The sequence below is a fragment of the Macrobrachium rosenbergii genome, chromosome 19, assembly GCF_040412425.1.
Source record: "Macrobrachium rosenbergii isolate ZJJX-2024 chromosome 19, ASM4041242v1, whole genome shotgun sequence".
Taxonomy (NCBI): Eukaryota; Metazoa; Arthropoda; class Malacostraca; order Decapoda; family Palaemonidae; genus Macrobrachium; species Macrobrachium rosenbergii.
Genome location: NC_089759.1, coordinates 19,331,657 through 19,349,156, shown reverse-complemented (window position 1 = coordinate 19,349,156; position 17,500 = coordinate 19,331,657). Strand labels below are relative to the sequence as shown.

Here is a 17,500-nt window from a genome sequence, read left to right as displayed (position 1 = left end):
TGTCTGTATAGAACTTAACTATTTAGATAATTCGTATGTGAGTGTTAGTATGACCATTGTAAATGTTTGTATTTCATTAATTCATACGGTAAAATTTTCACTGCGTACGTGACCATTTCAATGAACCGTTCATGAATACATGTACGATTCATATGTGCATGTTTATATACTACTTACTTAAATTTGTATGATCTATTTTGAATGTTTGTAAGATGTGAATGTTTATACAACAGGTATGTGAATATTTGCATGACCGGTTCGTGAATGTTTGTAAAACCCAAGAATGAATACTGGTATCTGTAAATGAGTCATCCAAGCATGAATTTTACATGTGAATGAACCATACGTGAATGTTTAAACATGACTGACAGGTGTTTGAATGTCCCTAAGATCATCATATGAATTTGTGGTCGTTGAATGTTGGTAAGATCATCTTATCAGTTTTTGTATAATCATCCATATGTGAATGTTTGTATAATCTTTGCTTGAATTTTTATATTGTCGACACATTTATCTTACTCGGTAAGTAAATATTTGAATGTTTGTGGAATCCGCACATGAATGTTCTTATGATCTATACTGGAATTTTGGAATTGTTTAATTTTGGAGTTGTTACTAGAACTGTTTATTATTTATCTTATTACCTGCAAATTCAGGCTTGTGCGATCTGTACCTGAACGCAGTCTTTATGATAATATATTATCAGAATATAAATGTCTTTACGTTCCGTCCACGGATATTCGCAAGATCTGTACATGAATATTAGTAAGATATGTATGCGGATGTTTGTACATTAATTAAAGCACTTTTTCTGTATTACCACGTCGAGTCGAGCTATGCTTTTTTTTTTTTTTTGTGCAGAGACACTCTCATTCAGGACTTAACGATTTAGCGAAGGCCGGAACTGGGAAGCTGCAAGAGGGAGAGAGAGAGAGAGAGAGAGAGAGAGAGAGAGAGAGAGAGAGAGAGAGAGAGAGAGAGAGAGAAAAGAATAAATGCCAAAGATAAAGAAAGAAATTGATGTGGATCAGGAAAGATACTTTTGGAGAGTTTTTGAATCTCTGCCAAGAAGTTTCTCTCTCCCATAGGGAAGAGAGAGGGGGAGGAGGGGAGGGAGGAGGAAGGTGTGAAGGGGTGGTAGGAGGGTAGGAGAGGGGTTGGTAAATGGAAGAAGCATATTAACGTAAGCCAGGACAGACAAACAGATAAGTCAAGAAACTTACCGCACAGAGGTTTCCCTTCTTCGCAAAATATACAAGCAAACGAAGCGCTCTTGCGCGCGCTACGGCCTTCACCTTTTTATGCAGGATTTGTTCATAGAAGAGAGGCAGAACCTGAAAAAATTAACTTGAATTTATTGTCCTCTACCTACGACAAGAATAGACTTAGCCCCAAGACGATAAAACTTATTTTTCATGACATTTTTCCGTCACTGTAAGAAAAACTAAATATTTAGATAAATAGGTGAGAAAATGGATTGAAATTACTCATAAGTTCTTATCCAAAAGAGAAAAAAAAAGACCCCAAAAAACTTCCTTTTCACTCGAAAGTCAAATCTTCTAAAAAGTGGAAAGGTGAGGGAAGCACTTCTCTGCGCAGCTAGAGAGCCGAATGTCCACCTCCTTTGTTGGAGACTGGAGTTGCTGAGAGCAACGGAAAGTGAGGTGTATAGTTTACGGCCTTTGTGGCAATATGGGGGGTTAAGGAGTTGCCGGGAGGCCGGAAGGATTCTTCTTTTAAAGTTTCAGAGAGGGTTGTTCGTTTCGATGATGGGTTCTACTGACTTTTTGGTACACGGGTTCATTATCGTGTAATCTCGATGCTACTATATTCTATGCTGTACTAAAACATAAATTTATAGTTTCTGCTTTCTGTTTGCATTAAACTTAAGGTATATCATATAGCTTTAGTTACACTTGCTTGACAGGATCTGTCCATATATATATATATATATATATATATATATATATATATATATATATATATATATATATATATATATATATATATATATATATATATATATGGAGATGAACACACACACACACACACACACACACACACACTCACACACACACACATATATATATATATATATATATATATATATATATATATATATATATATATATATATATATATATAAATATATATAATACTTGTGGTGTCTTGGGAAATCCTGATGTCATCATAATTCTGTAATAATTCAGTTTAATGCATACAAATTCATATTCATAAGAAATACCACTTACTTCAACGTGATTCGTGGTGGTCTGAATATTTAGAGAGAATGGAAGAAGAGGTTTAGTGGGAAGGGAAACCTCCTCTCCCATTCTCTCTAAACATTCAGACCACCACAAATCACGTTGAAGTAAATAAGAGGTACTTCTCATAAATATGAATTTGTATGCATTGAACTGAATTATTACAGAATTATGATAATAGCACGATTTCCCAACACTGTTTGTTGTACATTCCGAGACACCACAAGTTTTTTTTCCCTCTGGCGTTTCGTGAGTGGGACTAATTTCGCCAGCTCGTATTCTTAATGGCCGAATCTGTCTTATTTTCATTGTTGGGGTTTTACTGTCGTTATTAATTTTTTTTTATATAATGTTTTCCTATTCTTGGCTAAAGAGAGGAACGAAAAACGAACGTGGATTGGTCTCATTTGCGTTATCATGCAAAGCTGCCCTCAGATACTTCCGGTTGAATGGACATGCGAAAGCTTCTGGTAATTATAAGTTAGCACGCGAAGTCACAAAGACAGTTACCATAGTTTCCTTTGTATAGTGAAGCATCGTGAGAACTTTGGTTAAAAATAAACATTGTATATAAGAAAAAAGACAGCAGAGAAAACCTTGTTTTTCTTTACAAGAAAAACTGATGACTGTAGACACTGCAGGTGTTAATGTGAAGAAAATTTTATATTTAGGTATTTTAATAAAGCGGAACCCGAATGCCGAATTGTATGAAAACGTTCCCTAAAGGGAAATCTGCAAAGTGTGTTTTAAAGACAAATATTCAGCAATGAACAATGAATGCATGGAGAACTGTCTCCAAGATTGTTTTAATTTGTGGAACTTTCATATATCAGCATCTCATCGGTGGTAGAGGAAATGGATAAATGAAAAGAAAATCCAGGTGAGCTTTAACTCAGACAGTTTAAAATACTCTGCAGAATATAAGGAAAACTATTATCAATTTTCATTCGTCGTACGATAGCAACCGAAAGTTTATAGTTAAAGAGACAAACAAATCGCAAAACAAAAGCAAAATGTGAAATAATGAAAAAAAAAGTCATTTAGGCGGAGTGAAAAACTCAAGGCCCCGAGAAAAAAAAAAAAAGCCGAGACTTGTTACAATAACTAAAGTGACCTTGTTGTCACCTTTGAATGCCCTCTCCCCAAAAAAAGGAAAAATACATTTATGCAAAGGAAGCCTATTGCCTCAATTAGCACAGGCTAAATGATGGAAAATTGAATACCGAAAAAGAAAAAATAAATGGGTTGTAGCACACTAGGAAGAGACAGACTGACTGACCTCATGGAAAATAAAAGATTATAGGCATCTGGGAAAACGGAAAGTGAAAGAGAATTCCAGAGAATAATTATGATCGACATAAAGACATTTTATCGTTTTTTCTGTATTGCTCGTGAATATTTCCTGCGACCCCCTCCTCCCCCATACACTACCCCTCCTCCTACGCAAGCATGGTTGCCTATGAAAAAAATAAAATCTTCCAATTATTCTTTAATTTAGATTTTTTTTTTAAATTAGCAGCTCACCGATGAATATGAAGAATAATGATATGGAGAAGCGTTTCCAGGTATGCTCTTCATAACGAGTTCATAACTCGATGGTATGAACGCGCTTCAAAAACATAATTACCTCCTGTTCCTAAACGAAAATAGAGGAATTTCAGCTGCAAATGCTGATGAAACTGGGATATTAGTGTTAATGAAATACATTGTGCCCTGATGATATTAATTAAAGATAATTAGAAATCTTGGTTTTATATACAGTCAGCAGAGCGGAAATCTCCGTAAATGAAAAGCTTGTGCTTATTTTGAAAACAAAATTAGGTCCGTGAACATTACACCCATGAATACATTATTGCCAAAAATGAATATATGGATGCAATAATTTTCACAGTCATGGACATATATATATATATATATATATATATATATATATATATATATATATATATATATATATATACATATATGTGTGTGTGTGTGTTTGAGTATATGTATATATATATATATATATATATATATATATATATATATATATATATATATATATATATATATATAGGTGTCTGTATATACGTCTGTCTGTACACGAATTTGAAACACCTTCATAACAGACCACCTCGAAATGCCTTACGGGAAACTCATCTTGCTTGAAAACTCATCTTGCTTGCAACCTGGAAGTGAGCAGGGCTTGAGGCTTCCAACTTCATGTCCTATGAAAATGGAATGTTTTAAGCGTCATGCAGCCCGACACGTTGAAAGACCTGGGATATGGAAAATACGTATATTTCATATAAATTACCTACATGAGAAATTTATGCTTGTCCTTTTACTTAGTACAGGTTTTTATATTATTGCAATGCTTTCTTAGCGCATTCTTACAGAATTGTTCCATCCAGTTTATTTTTGCACTGTAAAAGAATAATTTTTCTATTATAATTAATTGTCTGCAAAATTTATGTTATTTTTTGTATAATATGTTAATCGAAATATAAAGAGATGCTCAAATAGTAGGAAAAAAAAAATTTAACAGTGAAGTCATAATAATCAAGATTGAAATGATGAAATGCTATTAACTGATCTGCTTGAAGAGAAGACAAATGACAACAAAATAATGAAAAAGCGAATAGTTACAATTTACTGATTCTCTCATGATATATATACTGTATATATATATATATATATATATATATATATATATATATATATATATATATATATATATATATATATATATATATATATAGTGAAGTGAACACTAGGAACGTGTTTCACAAAAATAAATTTCTGACTCACCACTTGGGACCGAACCTCTTGTTTCCATGTGTTCTTTTCCACTATATATATATATATATATATATATATATATATATATATATATATATATATATATATATTTATATATATGGTGGAAATGAACTCATGGAAACGTGTTTCACACGTTTCACAGAAATAAATTCCTGACTCACCACGGGACCGAACCCCCTGTCCTTCGGTGAGAGCCCAGGACATTAGCAATTCGGACGCAAAGGTCATAAAAGAAGTTGGATCCTGAGTACTACTTACCGCTTTTCCCGGGCAGGCACCTAGCACTCGGCATACCAGCGAATTTTGCCCAAATTCCAACCCACCAGCGCTCGAATTGCGAACATTTCATTCGACTTACCCCTTTCACCGTGAGATATGATGGAAATGAACACATGGAAACGTGTTTCACAGAAATGTTAGCAATTCGAGCGCTGATGGGTCGGGAAGTTGTGTAAAATTCGCTGGTATGTTGGGCGCTAGGCGCCTGGCCCGGGAAAACCTCATGTAGGTAGTACTTAGGTTTCAGCTTCTTTTATGACCTTTGGGTCCGAATTGCTAATACCCTGGACTCTCACTCGAATGGCCGGGGTTCGGTCCTGTAGAGTCAGAAATATATATATATATATATATATATATATATATATATATATATATATATATATATATATATATATATATATATATAAAATATTTATATGTATACATAAACTATATATATGTATATATATACATATATATATATATATATATATATATATATATATATATATATATATATATATATATATATATATATATATATATATATATTATATTTATATGTATACATAAATTATATATATATATATATATATATATATATATATATATATATATATATATATATATATATATAAACAATAAAATCATAACAGTATGCGAACATTTTGAGTTGATTACAGCTTCACGCGACACTTCCCTCCCCCTCCCTCCCCGCCACACCATAGGGCACAACCGAAATTTTTATTTTTTATTTATTTTTTTATTTCTAATAATGACGCAACTATTATTCTGAAAATCAGCCGTATTATAGTGCCCCAGCACAAGAGTTAATTGGGGTGAAATGCATATTTTCCGCGGCAGTTGATTGGCCCAGTGATTTTTTTTTTTTAGTGCAATGGTGACTTCTGTATTTTGCACACGCTCATTTTTTTTTTTCAAAATGCGCGATGAACGAGAAAAAAAATTCCTGTCTCGTTCAAAATGGAGGTGATATGGCACTATAATTGGGTTGGGAATTAGGCTCTCGCGTGAAGACTGTGTAAATCCCACTCATTCAGAGTTCCCCCTCGTTACGGCAGCCGTGAATAAACAAATTAATAACTGTTTATGAATGGATGGGAAGTGCGTTTTGCCACTTTTGTGGAGGGGTGGGAGGGGTGTTCTAGAGTTGTAAGAGGCTATTCTAAATTGAATTAATCAAATTGGAAAGAATACTGATGCCGGTTGTGAATGATATACGTATACATTTTTTAAATGTTTACGTTGTGTATGTGTGTGTGAGTTCATACTTTGGGTATAGGATTCAATCTCTTTCCCTTGGGATGCGTGTGTGTGCGCCTTTGTGCGTGCGCGCGCGCGCGCGTTTGAACAAGAGGGCACCAAAGCACAATTTTAGGCTTCGAGGAAAATCCCTTCCTCGCACCGGAGTTCAAGAATTCCAAGTATTTCTCGGTCTAATGAATTCACTCGTGTGTCTATTTTCCTATTCTCCAAACTTCAAGTCTAGTTTTTTTTTTTACACCCACATTCTGTTTTTTTTTTTTTCCTATGGGTAAAGGCACTTTAGAATTCTATCCACGGTGTCAACCTCGGCTGGAAAAGAAGATAAGGTTTAAAAAAATATATATATATGGTACGAAAACATGTAAATCTGTTTTTCTCTCTGGTTTTCGAATCAAACATTTTCCGTTACAGAGGGTTTTCCTTGTCATGGAATCCCAATGACAATTTTTTTTATTTAAATAATTTTTTTTTTTTTTTTTTTTGGTCGAGCAAGGTTTGACCTTTTCTTAGTTTTTTCTCTTGGTTTATCACCAAGAAAATGAAAAAGCTCATTGTGCATACGGTAAGCTCAAAGAAAATAAGCTTTCAATTCACATCTTTTGTTCAAGTCTGTCTCGCCGGTGGAAATTTGAAATTCCCTAAACAGATTTGCCTCGCCCATCTTAGCTTTCTATCCTTGAGAAGGTGAAGAATCCACGAACCTAGTAATAATCTTATTGTCTTAAATAATAATAATCTTATTATTATTATTATTATTATTATTATTATTATTATTATTATTATTATTATTATTATTATTATTATTGTTGTTGTTGTTGTTGTTGTTATTATTATTATTAAAGATAAATTCGATGGAACTACACGAGAAGAGAGACGGAAGGTGTAAAGAAAAGAAAATTTAAAGTTATAGTATGTTCTCGTGACGATGAAGCAACCGGATCAACAGACGGAGAGATGAATTTGTTCACTCGTAAAGAAATACAGGTTATCAGACGAATGAACTGAATTCGTCATCAAACAAAGGGGAGCCGTGAGAGAACGGCTAGGCGCCGTAAAAGCATAAAATTACAGTCTGAGGGAAAACAGGCAGTTTTGTATTCTAGCCTGTGTAACATAAACTGTATTTAATTCTATCGGCATTGCGGCCGAATATAATTAAGTTGCCTGAATTCTGGGCGTCTATCCTGCAGAGTTCTATGACCTCTATGCCCCTACCCCCACCCCCGTCCCTGTCCCGTAACATGGCCCTACTCGGTTCTCTCCCCCCACCCTCCCCAACCACCACCACCACCCGCCTCATTCCACCCAGCCCAAACCCTCACGTGGTTGCTCGTTGTTTTAAGCCTGACTTTTAATTCTTTTGTTCTGGCAGAAAACGCTAGTTCGTTCTCTCTCTCTCTCTCTCTCTCTCTCTCTCTCTCTCTCTCTCTCTCTCTAGGTCGCCGCAGGCCTGGGAAACTAATTCTTCGGCTACGCTGAATTTGAAAGAGCCATGTCAAAGGAAATGAGGGAAGGCAGTATTTTTTCCTCCGTGTCCTTTTGCATGTTTGTTGTGTTTATCTATTCATCTCATTTTCTCTGTTTGCTTATGCATTGGTTATTGGTTGTTCTCGTGGGGTATTACAGTAAGCACGAATAGTAATGATACGCTTTCTCTCTCTCTCTTTCTCTCTCTCTTTCTCTACCCCTTAAAGCTGATAATATCGATGACAAAATTCCCCCAATGAAAGTGCCTTTAATTGTTCTCAGCTTTCGAATACTTCAGTTATGGAAACTGCAGCTTCTCCTTACCATCACCATCAGCGATTGTAAAGTGGGATGGGTAACAGTGGGTGTAAATTTACCTTATATTCGAATAACCCGCACAAGAACGCTCATTACAAACAATATCTCTGCTAGGAAAGGGAACGCACCTAGAATTAAGCTTTATGATCGACGAGATGGTTTCCAGCGCGGCAGATGGTAAAAGCTTCACCGATACTCACCTAACAATCATTTCGTGGTGCAACTGCTTTGAGGTTTTCCTCCTGTTACGCCTTTCAAACCTTTTACTGTCAATTTCCATTTCAGCGCTGAATGACCTTATAGGTCCCAGCGCTTGGCCTTTGGCCTAAATTCTGTATTCTATTTTATTCTACTAAGTTGATAATCCGGAGTTAGACATCCAGAGAATGTTGGAATGGAATGGAACATAGAATTTAGGCCAAAGGACAAGCACTGGGACCTGTAAGGTCATTCAGCGCTGAAACGGAAATTGACAGTAAAAAGGCCTGAAAGGTGTAACAAGAGAAAAACTTTACAGTTGCACTATGAATCAGTTGTTAGGAGAGGGTGGAAAGTAAGATGGAAGGAAGAGAATATGAACGGAGATACAGTAAAAGGAATGAAAGGGGTTGCTGCCGGGAGCCGAAGGGACGCTGCAAAGAGCCTTAAGTAATGCCTACGGTGCTCCACGTGAGGTGCACTAATGGCACTACCCCCTTACGGAGCCAGAGGATGTTAACACCAAATTGCATCAAATTCCGTTCATTAGTTATGTAGTTATTTTATCAGACAGACCAGTAACCCGATAGATTCTCCGCATCATAGGTGGAGGTTAAAGGGAGAGTAAAAATTCCATTAGTTGAATTATTTTTATTTTATTTGAAATATCCTGATTAAAAAATACTCACGATATCATGAGTCTTGAAATGGAGAAACAAATCCAAAGTTATGTATGGGTACAAATATATTTAAAAATATTTAAAGATATATCTATACAGGAAGCTCTCTTCCGTATAGATTTATTTTTAAATATATTTGTACCTATATATAACTGTGGATTTGTTTCCCCAACATTATAATTATTATTCATGGATGGAACTTAAAATTAGACTCGGGACTACTACATTACTACCCATGTTACTACCACTTCTACTTTTATAACAATAATGAAAAGCCTGATAACAATAATCACGTTTTAGTTTTCTGTAAACGAAAAACTATTGTGCCGGCTTTGTCTGTCCTTCCGCACTTATTCTGTCCCCCATCAGATCTTAAAAACTGCTGAGGCTAGAGGGCTGTAAATTGGTATGTTGATCATCCACCCTCCAATCATCAAACATACCAAATTGCAGCCCTCTAGCCTCAGTAGTTTTTATATTATTTAAGGTTGAAGTTAGCCATAATCGTGCTTCTGGCAACGATATAGGATAGGCCACCACCGGGCCGTGGTTAAAGTTTCATGGGCCGCGGCTCATACAGCATGATACCGAGACCACCGAAAGATAGATCTATTTTCGGTGGCCTTGATTATACGCCGTAGCGGCTGTACAGAAAACTCGAATGCGCTGAAGAAACTTCGGCGCATTTTGTACTTGTTTCCATTAAACTGTATAGTCATTGCCCATATTCTCCCTCACCATCCCGAACACAAGACATCAAAAAACATTTACAGCAACAAAACGAAAGCTTCGAAAACTCCCAGTGAAAAACACCTCCAGAAACATTTGCACCCGGCACCATGTTTTAACCGCGTCTGAAACATGTAACTAGATCATAAGTAGAGTCAACAATTTTCGTGATATTTCATATTCAACACCACTGGGATCGGAATAAACACAGAACCCCTAAATTCTAATGAAGTAGCGCGTTGCAGGCTACTTTCTCCCTCTCCCTCTCTCTCTCTCTCTTTCTCTCTCTCTCTCTCTCTCTCTCTCTCTCTCTCTCTCTCTCTCATTTTTCATTTGATCGTCATGCTTTCTTATTATTTTCATTCTGTTTTAATCCGACTTAATTCTTATCTCTTTCGTTTTTTATTACCTCTCTCTCTCTCTCTCTCCTCTCTCTCTCTCTCTCTCTCTCTCTCTCTCTCTCTCTCTCTCTCTCTTTTTTTATTTGATCGTCATACTTTCGTATTATTTTTATTTTGTTTTAACCCGGCTTAATTTGTATCTCTTGCGTTTTTTATTACCTCTCTCTCTCTCTCTCTCTCTCTCTCTCTCTCTCTCTCTCTCTCTCTCTCTCTCTCTCTCATTGTTTTAATTTGATCGTGATATTTTCTCACCATTTTAATTTTGTCTTAACCCGACGTAATTCTTATCTCTTTCATTTTTATTTTTAATTCTCTCTCTCTCTCTCTCTCTCTCTCTCTCTCTCTCTCTCTCTCTCTCTCTCTCTCTCATTTTTTTTAATTGATCGTCATGCTTTCCTACTATTTTAATTCTGTTTTAGTCCGACGTAATTCTTATCTCTTTCGTTTTTATTACCTCTCTCTCTCTCTCTCTCTCTCTCTCTCTCTCTCTCTCTCTCTCTCTCTCTCTCTCTCATTTTTTTTAATTGATCGTCATGCTTTCTCACTATTCTAATTCTGTTTTAACCCGACGTAATTCTTATCTCTTTCGTTTTTTATTACCTCTCTCTCTCTCTCTCTCTCTCTCTCTCTCTCTCTCTCTCTCTCTCTCTCTCATTTTTCATTTGATCGTCATGCTTTCTCACTACTTTAATTCTGTTTTAACCCAAGTAATTCTTCTCTCTTTCGTTTTTTTTAATTACCTCTCTCTGTCTGTCTGTCTGTCTCTTTCTCTCTCTGTCTCTGTCTCTCTCCCATTTTTTTCTTTTAATTTCGTCCTCGTACATTCCTACTATTTTCCTTTCCTTTATCCTGACGTAACTATTGTCTCTTTCGTTTTTTATTACCTCCCCCGCCCCTTGTCTCTCTCTCTCTCTCTCTCTCATTTTTTCTTTCAATTTCAACGTCAGACTTTACTACAATTTAAATTCCATTTCGACCCGACATAATTCTTATCTCTTTCGTTTTTTTTTAATTATCTGTTGAATCCATTTTCATTCTATTTAACTTCATAATTATCATCTTTTATTTATTTTTTTTTTTTTTGCCTATCAGCTTTCAATCCACTTTCGCCCTTATTCGAACCGAACGTAATTTCCAAATTAGAGAATCCCGTTCCATTTAAGCAGCGACACTATATCGCCGCATTGCGAGTGCGAATTTCAAATATCTGAAATAACATTATTCAGTCTGATGAATAAAAAAAAAATGTCATACCCTCGCTAATTACCGTTCATTAGAGTCGTACTCAGTATATATATATATATTAAAAAAAAAAGTTTTTAATGTTAATTAGAACGGTATTGTTAGTCTGCAGTCATTACTTTGACTAATTCATTTCACGATTTATTTAATATTTCATATTTAATATTCCGCGCTAATGCTGTCATCGCTTTGGGAGCGGATTGGGTCAGTCGGTCTGACTGGCTTTGTTTTCGGTCTGGTTGGGAAGGGCGAAGGTTGACCTTCAGGGTACGTTGGAGCAGTTCGGCTCATGACCTTGTATTTAAAAAAAAAAAAATTTTAATGAATAGAATCGATGACCCAACAATTCAAAGCGAAAATGTTTCGTTGCCTAGCTTTAAAAACGTTCCGTTAAATATTATTGAATACCTGAAGAGGGTTACAACCAGTGTGGAGAAGGGCAGGGTGCTAGAAAAGATTTTGAACTAGATTTTGTTTCTCATCAAAGCGATAAATTAATCTTTCTGTTTTCATGGCATTCCGCGCCTTCCGATTTCTAGCATAAATTCTCAGTTCGTTCTTGTCTATTAAGTTTCACTCGCCGCTGCCATGCATATAAACATTTAACCTTCAGAATTCGCTGCGGTGTTAGCGGTTTGTTTCCTTTGCCAAGGCTATTTCTGCCGCTTTATGCTCATTCACTTCCACAACCAATTTATTTATTACTATTTGATTGACATCTCTTAATACACTTAACATTTCAAAATTAATTACTGCATCCTGACCTGAGTTGGTTCTCTGTTAGAACTGAGCATTCAGTCTTTGATCAGGTATAAGACGAGTTTTTCTACAGCTACTTTTGTTTACGGGAATCTCACATTTTAATGTTGATTCCTCCTAGTGTTTTCTGCAATGTACCGCCCTCACGCCATTCTTCATATCAGCCAATCGTTCACTCCTGTAACGCACCGCCCTAATGTTAATATCCATATCATCCAATCGTTTTCTGCAGCGTACTGCCCTTATGCTAGTCTTCACATCAGCCAATCGTTCACCCCTGTAACATACTGCCCTAACGTTGATATCCACATCATCCGATCATTTTCTGCAACGTTACGCTAATCTTCACATCAGCCAGTCGTTCACATCTGTAATGTACTGCCCTTACGCGAATCTTCACATCAGCCAATCATTTACTTCTGCAACGTATCGCCCTTATGCTAATCTTCATACCAGCCAATCATTTCATGTGACATACCACCCTTATGCTAATCTTCATACCAGCCAATCGTTTTCTGCCGTGTACCGCCCTTACGATAATATCCACATTAGCCAACCGTTCACTTCAGTAACGTACCGGCCTTACACTAAAAATCACACCAACCGATCATTCACTTAATATGTAACATACCGGCATTACGCTAATCTTCACATCAACCAATCGTTCATTTCTGTAACGTGCTGCCCTCGTGCTAACAGTCACATCATCCAATCATTCACTTCTGTAACGTGCTTCCCTTATGCTAACATTCATATCATCCAATCAATCACTTCTGTAACGTGCTTCCCTTATGCTAACAGTCACATCATCCAATCATTCACTTCTGTAACGTGCTTCCCTTATGCTAACATTCACATCATCCAATCATTCACTTCTGTAACGTGCTGCGCTTACGCTAACAGTCACATCATCCAATCGTTCACTTCTGTAACGTGCTTCCCTTAGGTTAACATTCACCTCATCCAATCAATCACTTCTGTAACGTGCTTCCCTTATGCTAACATTCACCTCATCCAATCTTTCACTTCTGTAACGTGCTGCGCTTATGCAAACAGTCACATCATCCAATCGCTCGCTTCTGTAACGTGCTGCCCGCATGCTAACAGTCACACCAGCCAATCATTCACTTCTGTAACGTGCTGCGCTTATGCTAACAGTCACATCATCCGATCGTTCACCAGTCTCCTATTATCCATTCATAACGTAAACGAACAACAATTAGCTAAATCCATTCGTAGCGGAACCACCCCCCCTCCCCATATATATATCTCCCTTTCGGGAAAGGACCTCCACCTCTTCGCCGGCACTTGAATCAAAGTCATCGGAGCCCGGTATATCTCTTTGACACATTCATTAGGAATAAATTGATCATTAGGACGGAAAATCACACGGAGCCAGCCAATTATTTCCCGCTAATGATCTGTTCAGAAAGGGGGGAGGGGGTGGGGATTGCAATGGATGGAGTCGATGCTCTTGTTTTGATCCTGGTTGGTGTCGTTTTTGTGTACTTTTGTCCTTTGTCGCTTGTACTGTTCAGTCTACTATTAGTGCTACTAATACTGTTCCTGATACTATTTCTACTACTGCTCGTACTGTTGTTGCTGATGTTGTTGCTGCTCAAGCAATAATTATGTACTGTTAGTACTATTACCACTGCCATTTATTTATCAGTATTGCTATATTTATTACTGTTGGCAATGTAGTTAATGCTAGACAGATAGCAAGATGGCCGTATAGTAATTCAGGTATATATTATATGTGTGTATATATATATCTATATATATATATATACACACATATATATATATATATATATATATATATATATATATATATATATATATATATATATATATATATATATATATATATCGACATTATATAAATATGTGTGCATATATATATTATATATACACATATTTAAAAACATTTATATATATATATATATATATATATATATATATATATATATATATATATATATATATATATATATATATATATATTATGTGTGTGTATGTGTATTATATAGTAGGTTTTTTATGAAGATCCCACTATTATAGTGTAATGCATATCTCTTTAGTTATGAATTAGCACAAGTTTAAAGCTAAACAGCGAGACAGAGAGGCACAACATTAAGCTTTTGCCATTGCGTTTCAATAATTAGTAATATTATGCAAATCCGAAATATATATTCCATGTAATAAAAGGTCACAGAGATACTGCATGTGTTAACACTGTAATGGATTTATATCAATTATTAAAGATTACATTCGAAGATCGCTGATCGGTCTTCCATCAGTCAAATTATTGATTATTGAAAGTAACACTTAATTTTAGGTGTGAACGCACTCTCACACTCGTATATATATATATATATACTGTATGTGTGTGAGTGTGTGTGTGTGTAAATACACGAGTATACATTAACATCCAATAAATCTCTCAGTTACGAGCAACACTCCAGTCTTCCTCAAAAATTTCAGCCATCCGCCTTCAAAAACACGTGACGCAATCCTTTCATCATGAAAAAGCAAATGATAATTGTCCGCAGACGAAATAACAACCCTATTTCCTTCTTCTCTTTGTCCCACCTATGTAAGCTTAATTGCTCCGAAGAACGTTTCCAAACAACGAAGAGAAACGTTACCAAGAAATTTTAAGCAATGAATGTAAAATTAAGATGCAATTCCGCTCTGCGTTCTTAATCTGTCCCACTAATTTCGTATGTGGAAAGTGTCCATGATTCGCAATACGGGTCAGATGCAAAACATGCAGGGCAATTAGATTTACTAATGGTCTCTTAAATATGCTTTCTCCTTCTTCCCCCTCCCCCACCCTCTCCCCAACCCAGTTGTCATGCAGAGGTTCGAAGTGGGCGTGAGTGACGCCGCCGGCGTTGTGGGCGGCCCTACTGTTTTCACGTGCGATGTCCCGCCCACGGTTTCCAGACACGTCTCGGTCACGTCTTGGACGGTGGACGGGAGGTCCATCACTCCGTCTCAGCAGCCAGGTGAGTTAATGAACGAGATTGTACTACGATATATATTTTATTATGTGTCACGAGCTATTCCTTTTTTTTTATTATTTTTCTTAATGTTAGGGAACGAAAGTTTCAAAACCCCACCTGCGTCATAGGAGGCTTAACACTCCATACAGTAAAATGAACCCGTTGGATGTTAAAGTTTTTGTCAGTCTTTTACATATAGGTCAGGACGTCTCAAGTTGGCCAAAAGTTAGATGTAAATAAGTTGTTTGAATGCTGATTTTGGTAAGTTTTGAAGTTTTCTGCTGAGCTATTTTCGACCATTCTGTAATATATATATATATATATATATATATATATATATATATATATATATATATATATGTGTGTGTGTGTGTGTGTGTGTGTGTGTGTGTGTGTGTGTGTATATACATATATGCATGCATATATATATATATATATATATATATATATATATATATATATATATATATATATATATACATACATATATATATATATATATATATATATATATATATATATGTAGAAACTACTGGTCACTTTTACCAGACACATATGTAATTCTAATAGTTACAATGCCCTCTTAACTTCTCGAAAAAGCGCGAAGAATTCTGAGAAGTTAAGAGGGTATTGTGGCTATTAGAATTACACATATATATATATATATATATATATATATATATATATATATATATATATATATGTTCTTAGTTGCTGCAACACACACACACACAGACATAAATGCTTCTATACATAAATACATACACACACACACACACACACACATATATATATATATATATGTGTGTGTGTGTGTGTGTGTGTGTATATGTATGTATGTACAGAGCATGTATGTATGTGTGTGTGTAGCATCAACTATGACCGTAGATAGATACCAAGCCTAAGGATGGTGAAGGAATTTCTAAATAATCTTAATCATTCATTTGAAATTACGTGTTGTAATCTTTTCTGCAATAAATAACTAAATAACTAGCTCAGATCTTTACTGTATTACAGATGTTTACGTAACTAAGTTTGAACGAAAATGAAACTCAATAACGGAGAACTCACTTATGTATTATGGTATTTTATGAATGGTAAATTCTGATATATTTTTCTAGCAACTGAATTCTTGCAACCATTCCTTATCAATATAACAATTGTATGGTATGGTCCAATTTTGAAGTACTTATTATATATATAAAAAAAACTGTTTATGAAAGTCATCAGTTCAGAATTCGTAAGAACTGAAAGTAGGAAAAAAAATCATGAGTTTCAGGGCACAGCTCTTTTCTAATCTTTCCTACAAACTCTTGTGTTCTGAAGTTCAAGTTGATATATTTACTTCACTCACTTACTATTTGATATGAAGAGTAAGTTGCTATATTTTTACCATATACTATTTGGTGTCCTCTAGTCAGTGGCTTTTGAAAACTCAATTAGATCTCTTTCTTCTACATTTATTACCAAGTGTTCTCAAATTCGGAATGTTTGAGTGTATAAGTGGGCACGTTTTCTTAATAAGTGTACTCTCAACTTCATGGCGCTTGAGAACCTAAGTTAAGAAACTAGTGATCATGAATTTCAAGCTTTTATTTTTTTGGGTAGGCTTATAGGGGAGAGGGGTCTTCTTAGAAATGGCGTCCCCTTCCCAGTGGTTCTGAAATTTATTAAACAAGAGTCTGTTAATTATTTGTGATTGAACGCATGCTTATTTTTATAGGAAAACAGAGAAGTGTGAGTGGAGTAAGTGTGTAAGACAAAGGATATTGTGGTCATGTTCTCATTTTTTCTACTGTTTTGGGTAATGCAAAAAAATGTACGTGGAGAATATGGGGTGATGTGTCTCTAAAAAATTGAAATTAAATGGCAAACTAACGAAAGAAAGAAAAAAATACAGGATAATTAAAAAATAAAAACTGAAAAACCGTAGAATAGCAAATGCAAAAAACAACCTCTTCAACAAAATTCTTAGTAAAACCCGTGAATGTATATTAGTACCTAACAAAACGACCTCGGGCGTAAACCCACCATAACACCAAATCTTAAGGTTCGCGGATCTATTTATTTCCCTCCCTGGA

The 17,500-nt window shown here is 35.5% G+C and overlaps 1 protein-coding gene across 5 annotated transcripts in view; it reads left to right on the top strand.

Annotated features, from left to right (window-relative positions):
* Positions 1 to 17,500, top strand: part of LOC136848685 (cell adhesion molecule Dscam2-like) — a 279,471-nt gene that overhangs the window by 111,179 nt on the left and 150,792 nt on the right. For all 5 annotated transcript variants that reach the window (XM_067121161.1, XM_067121159.1, XM_067121160.1 and 2 more), the window contains exon 4: positions 15,264 to 15,422. In XM_067121161.1, coding sequence (XP_066977262.1) covers positions 15,264 to 15,422 — 159 coding nt within the window. The remainder of the gene's footprint in view (positions 1 to 15,263; positions 15,423 to 17,500) is intronic.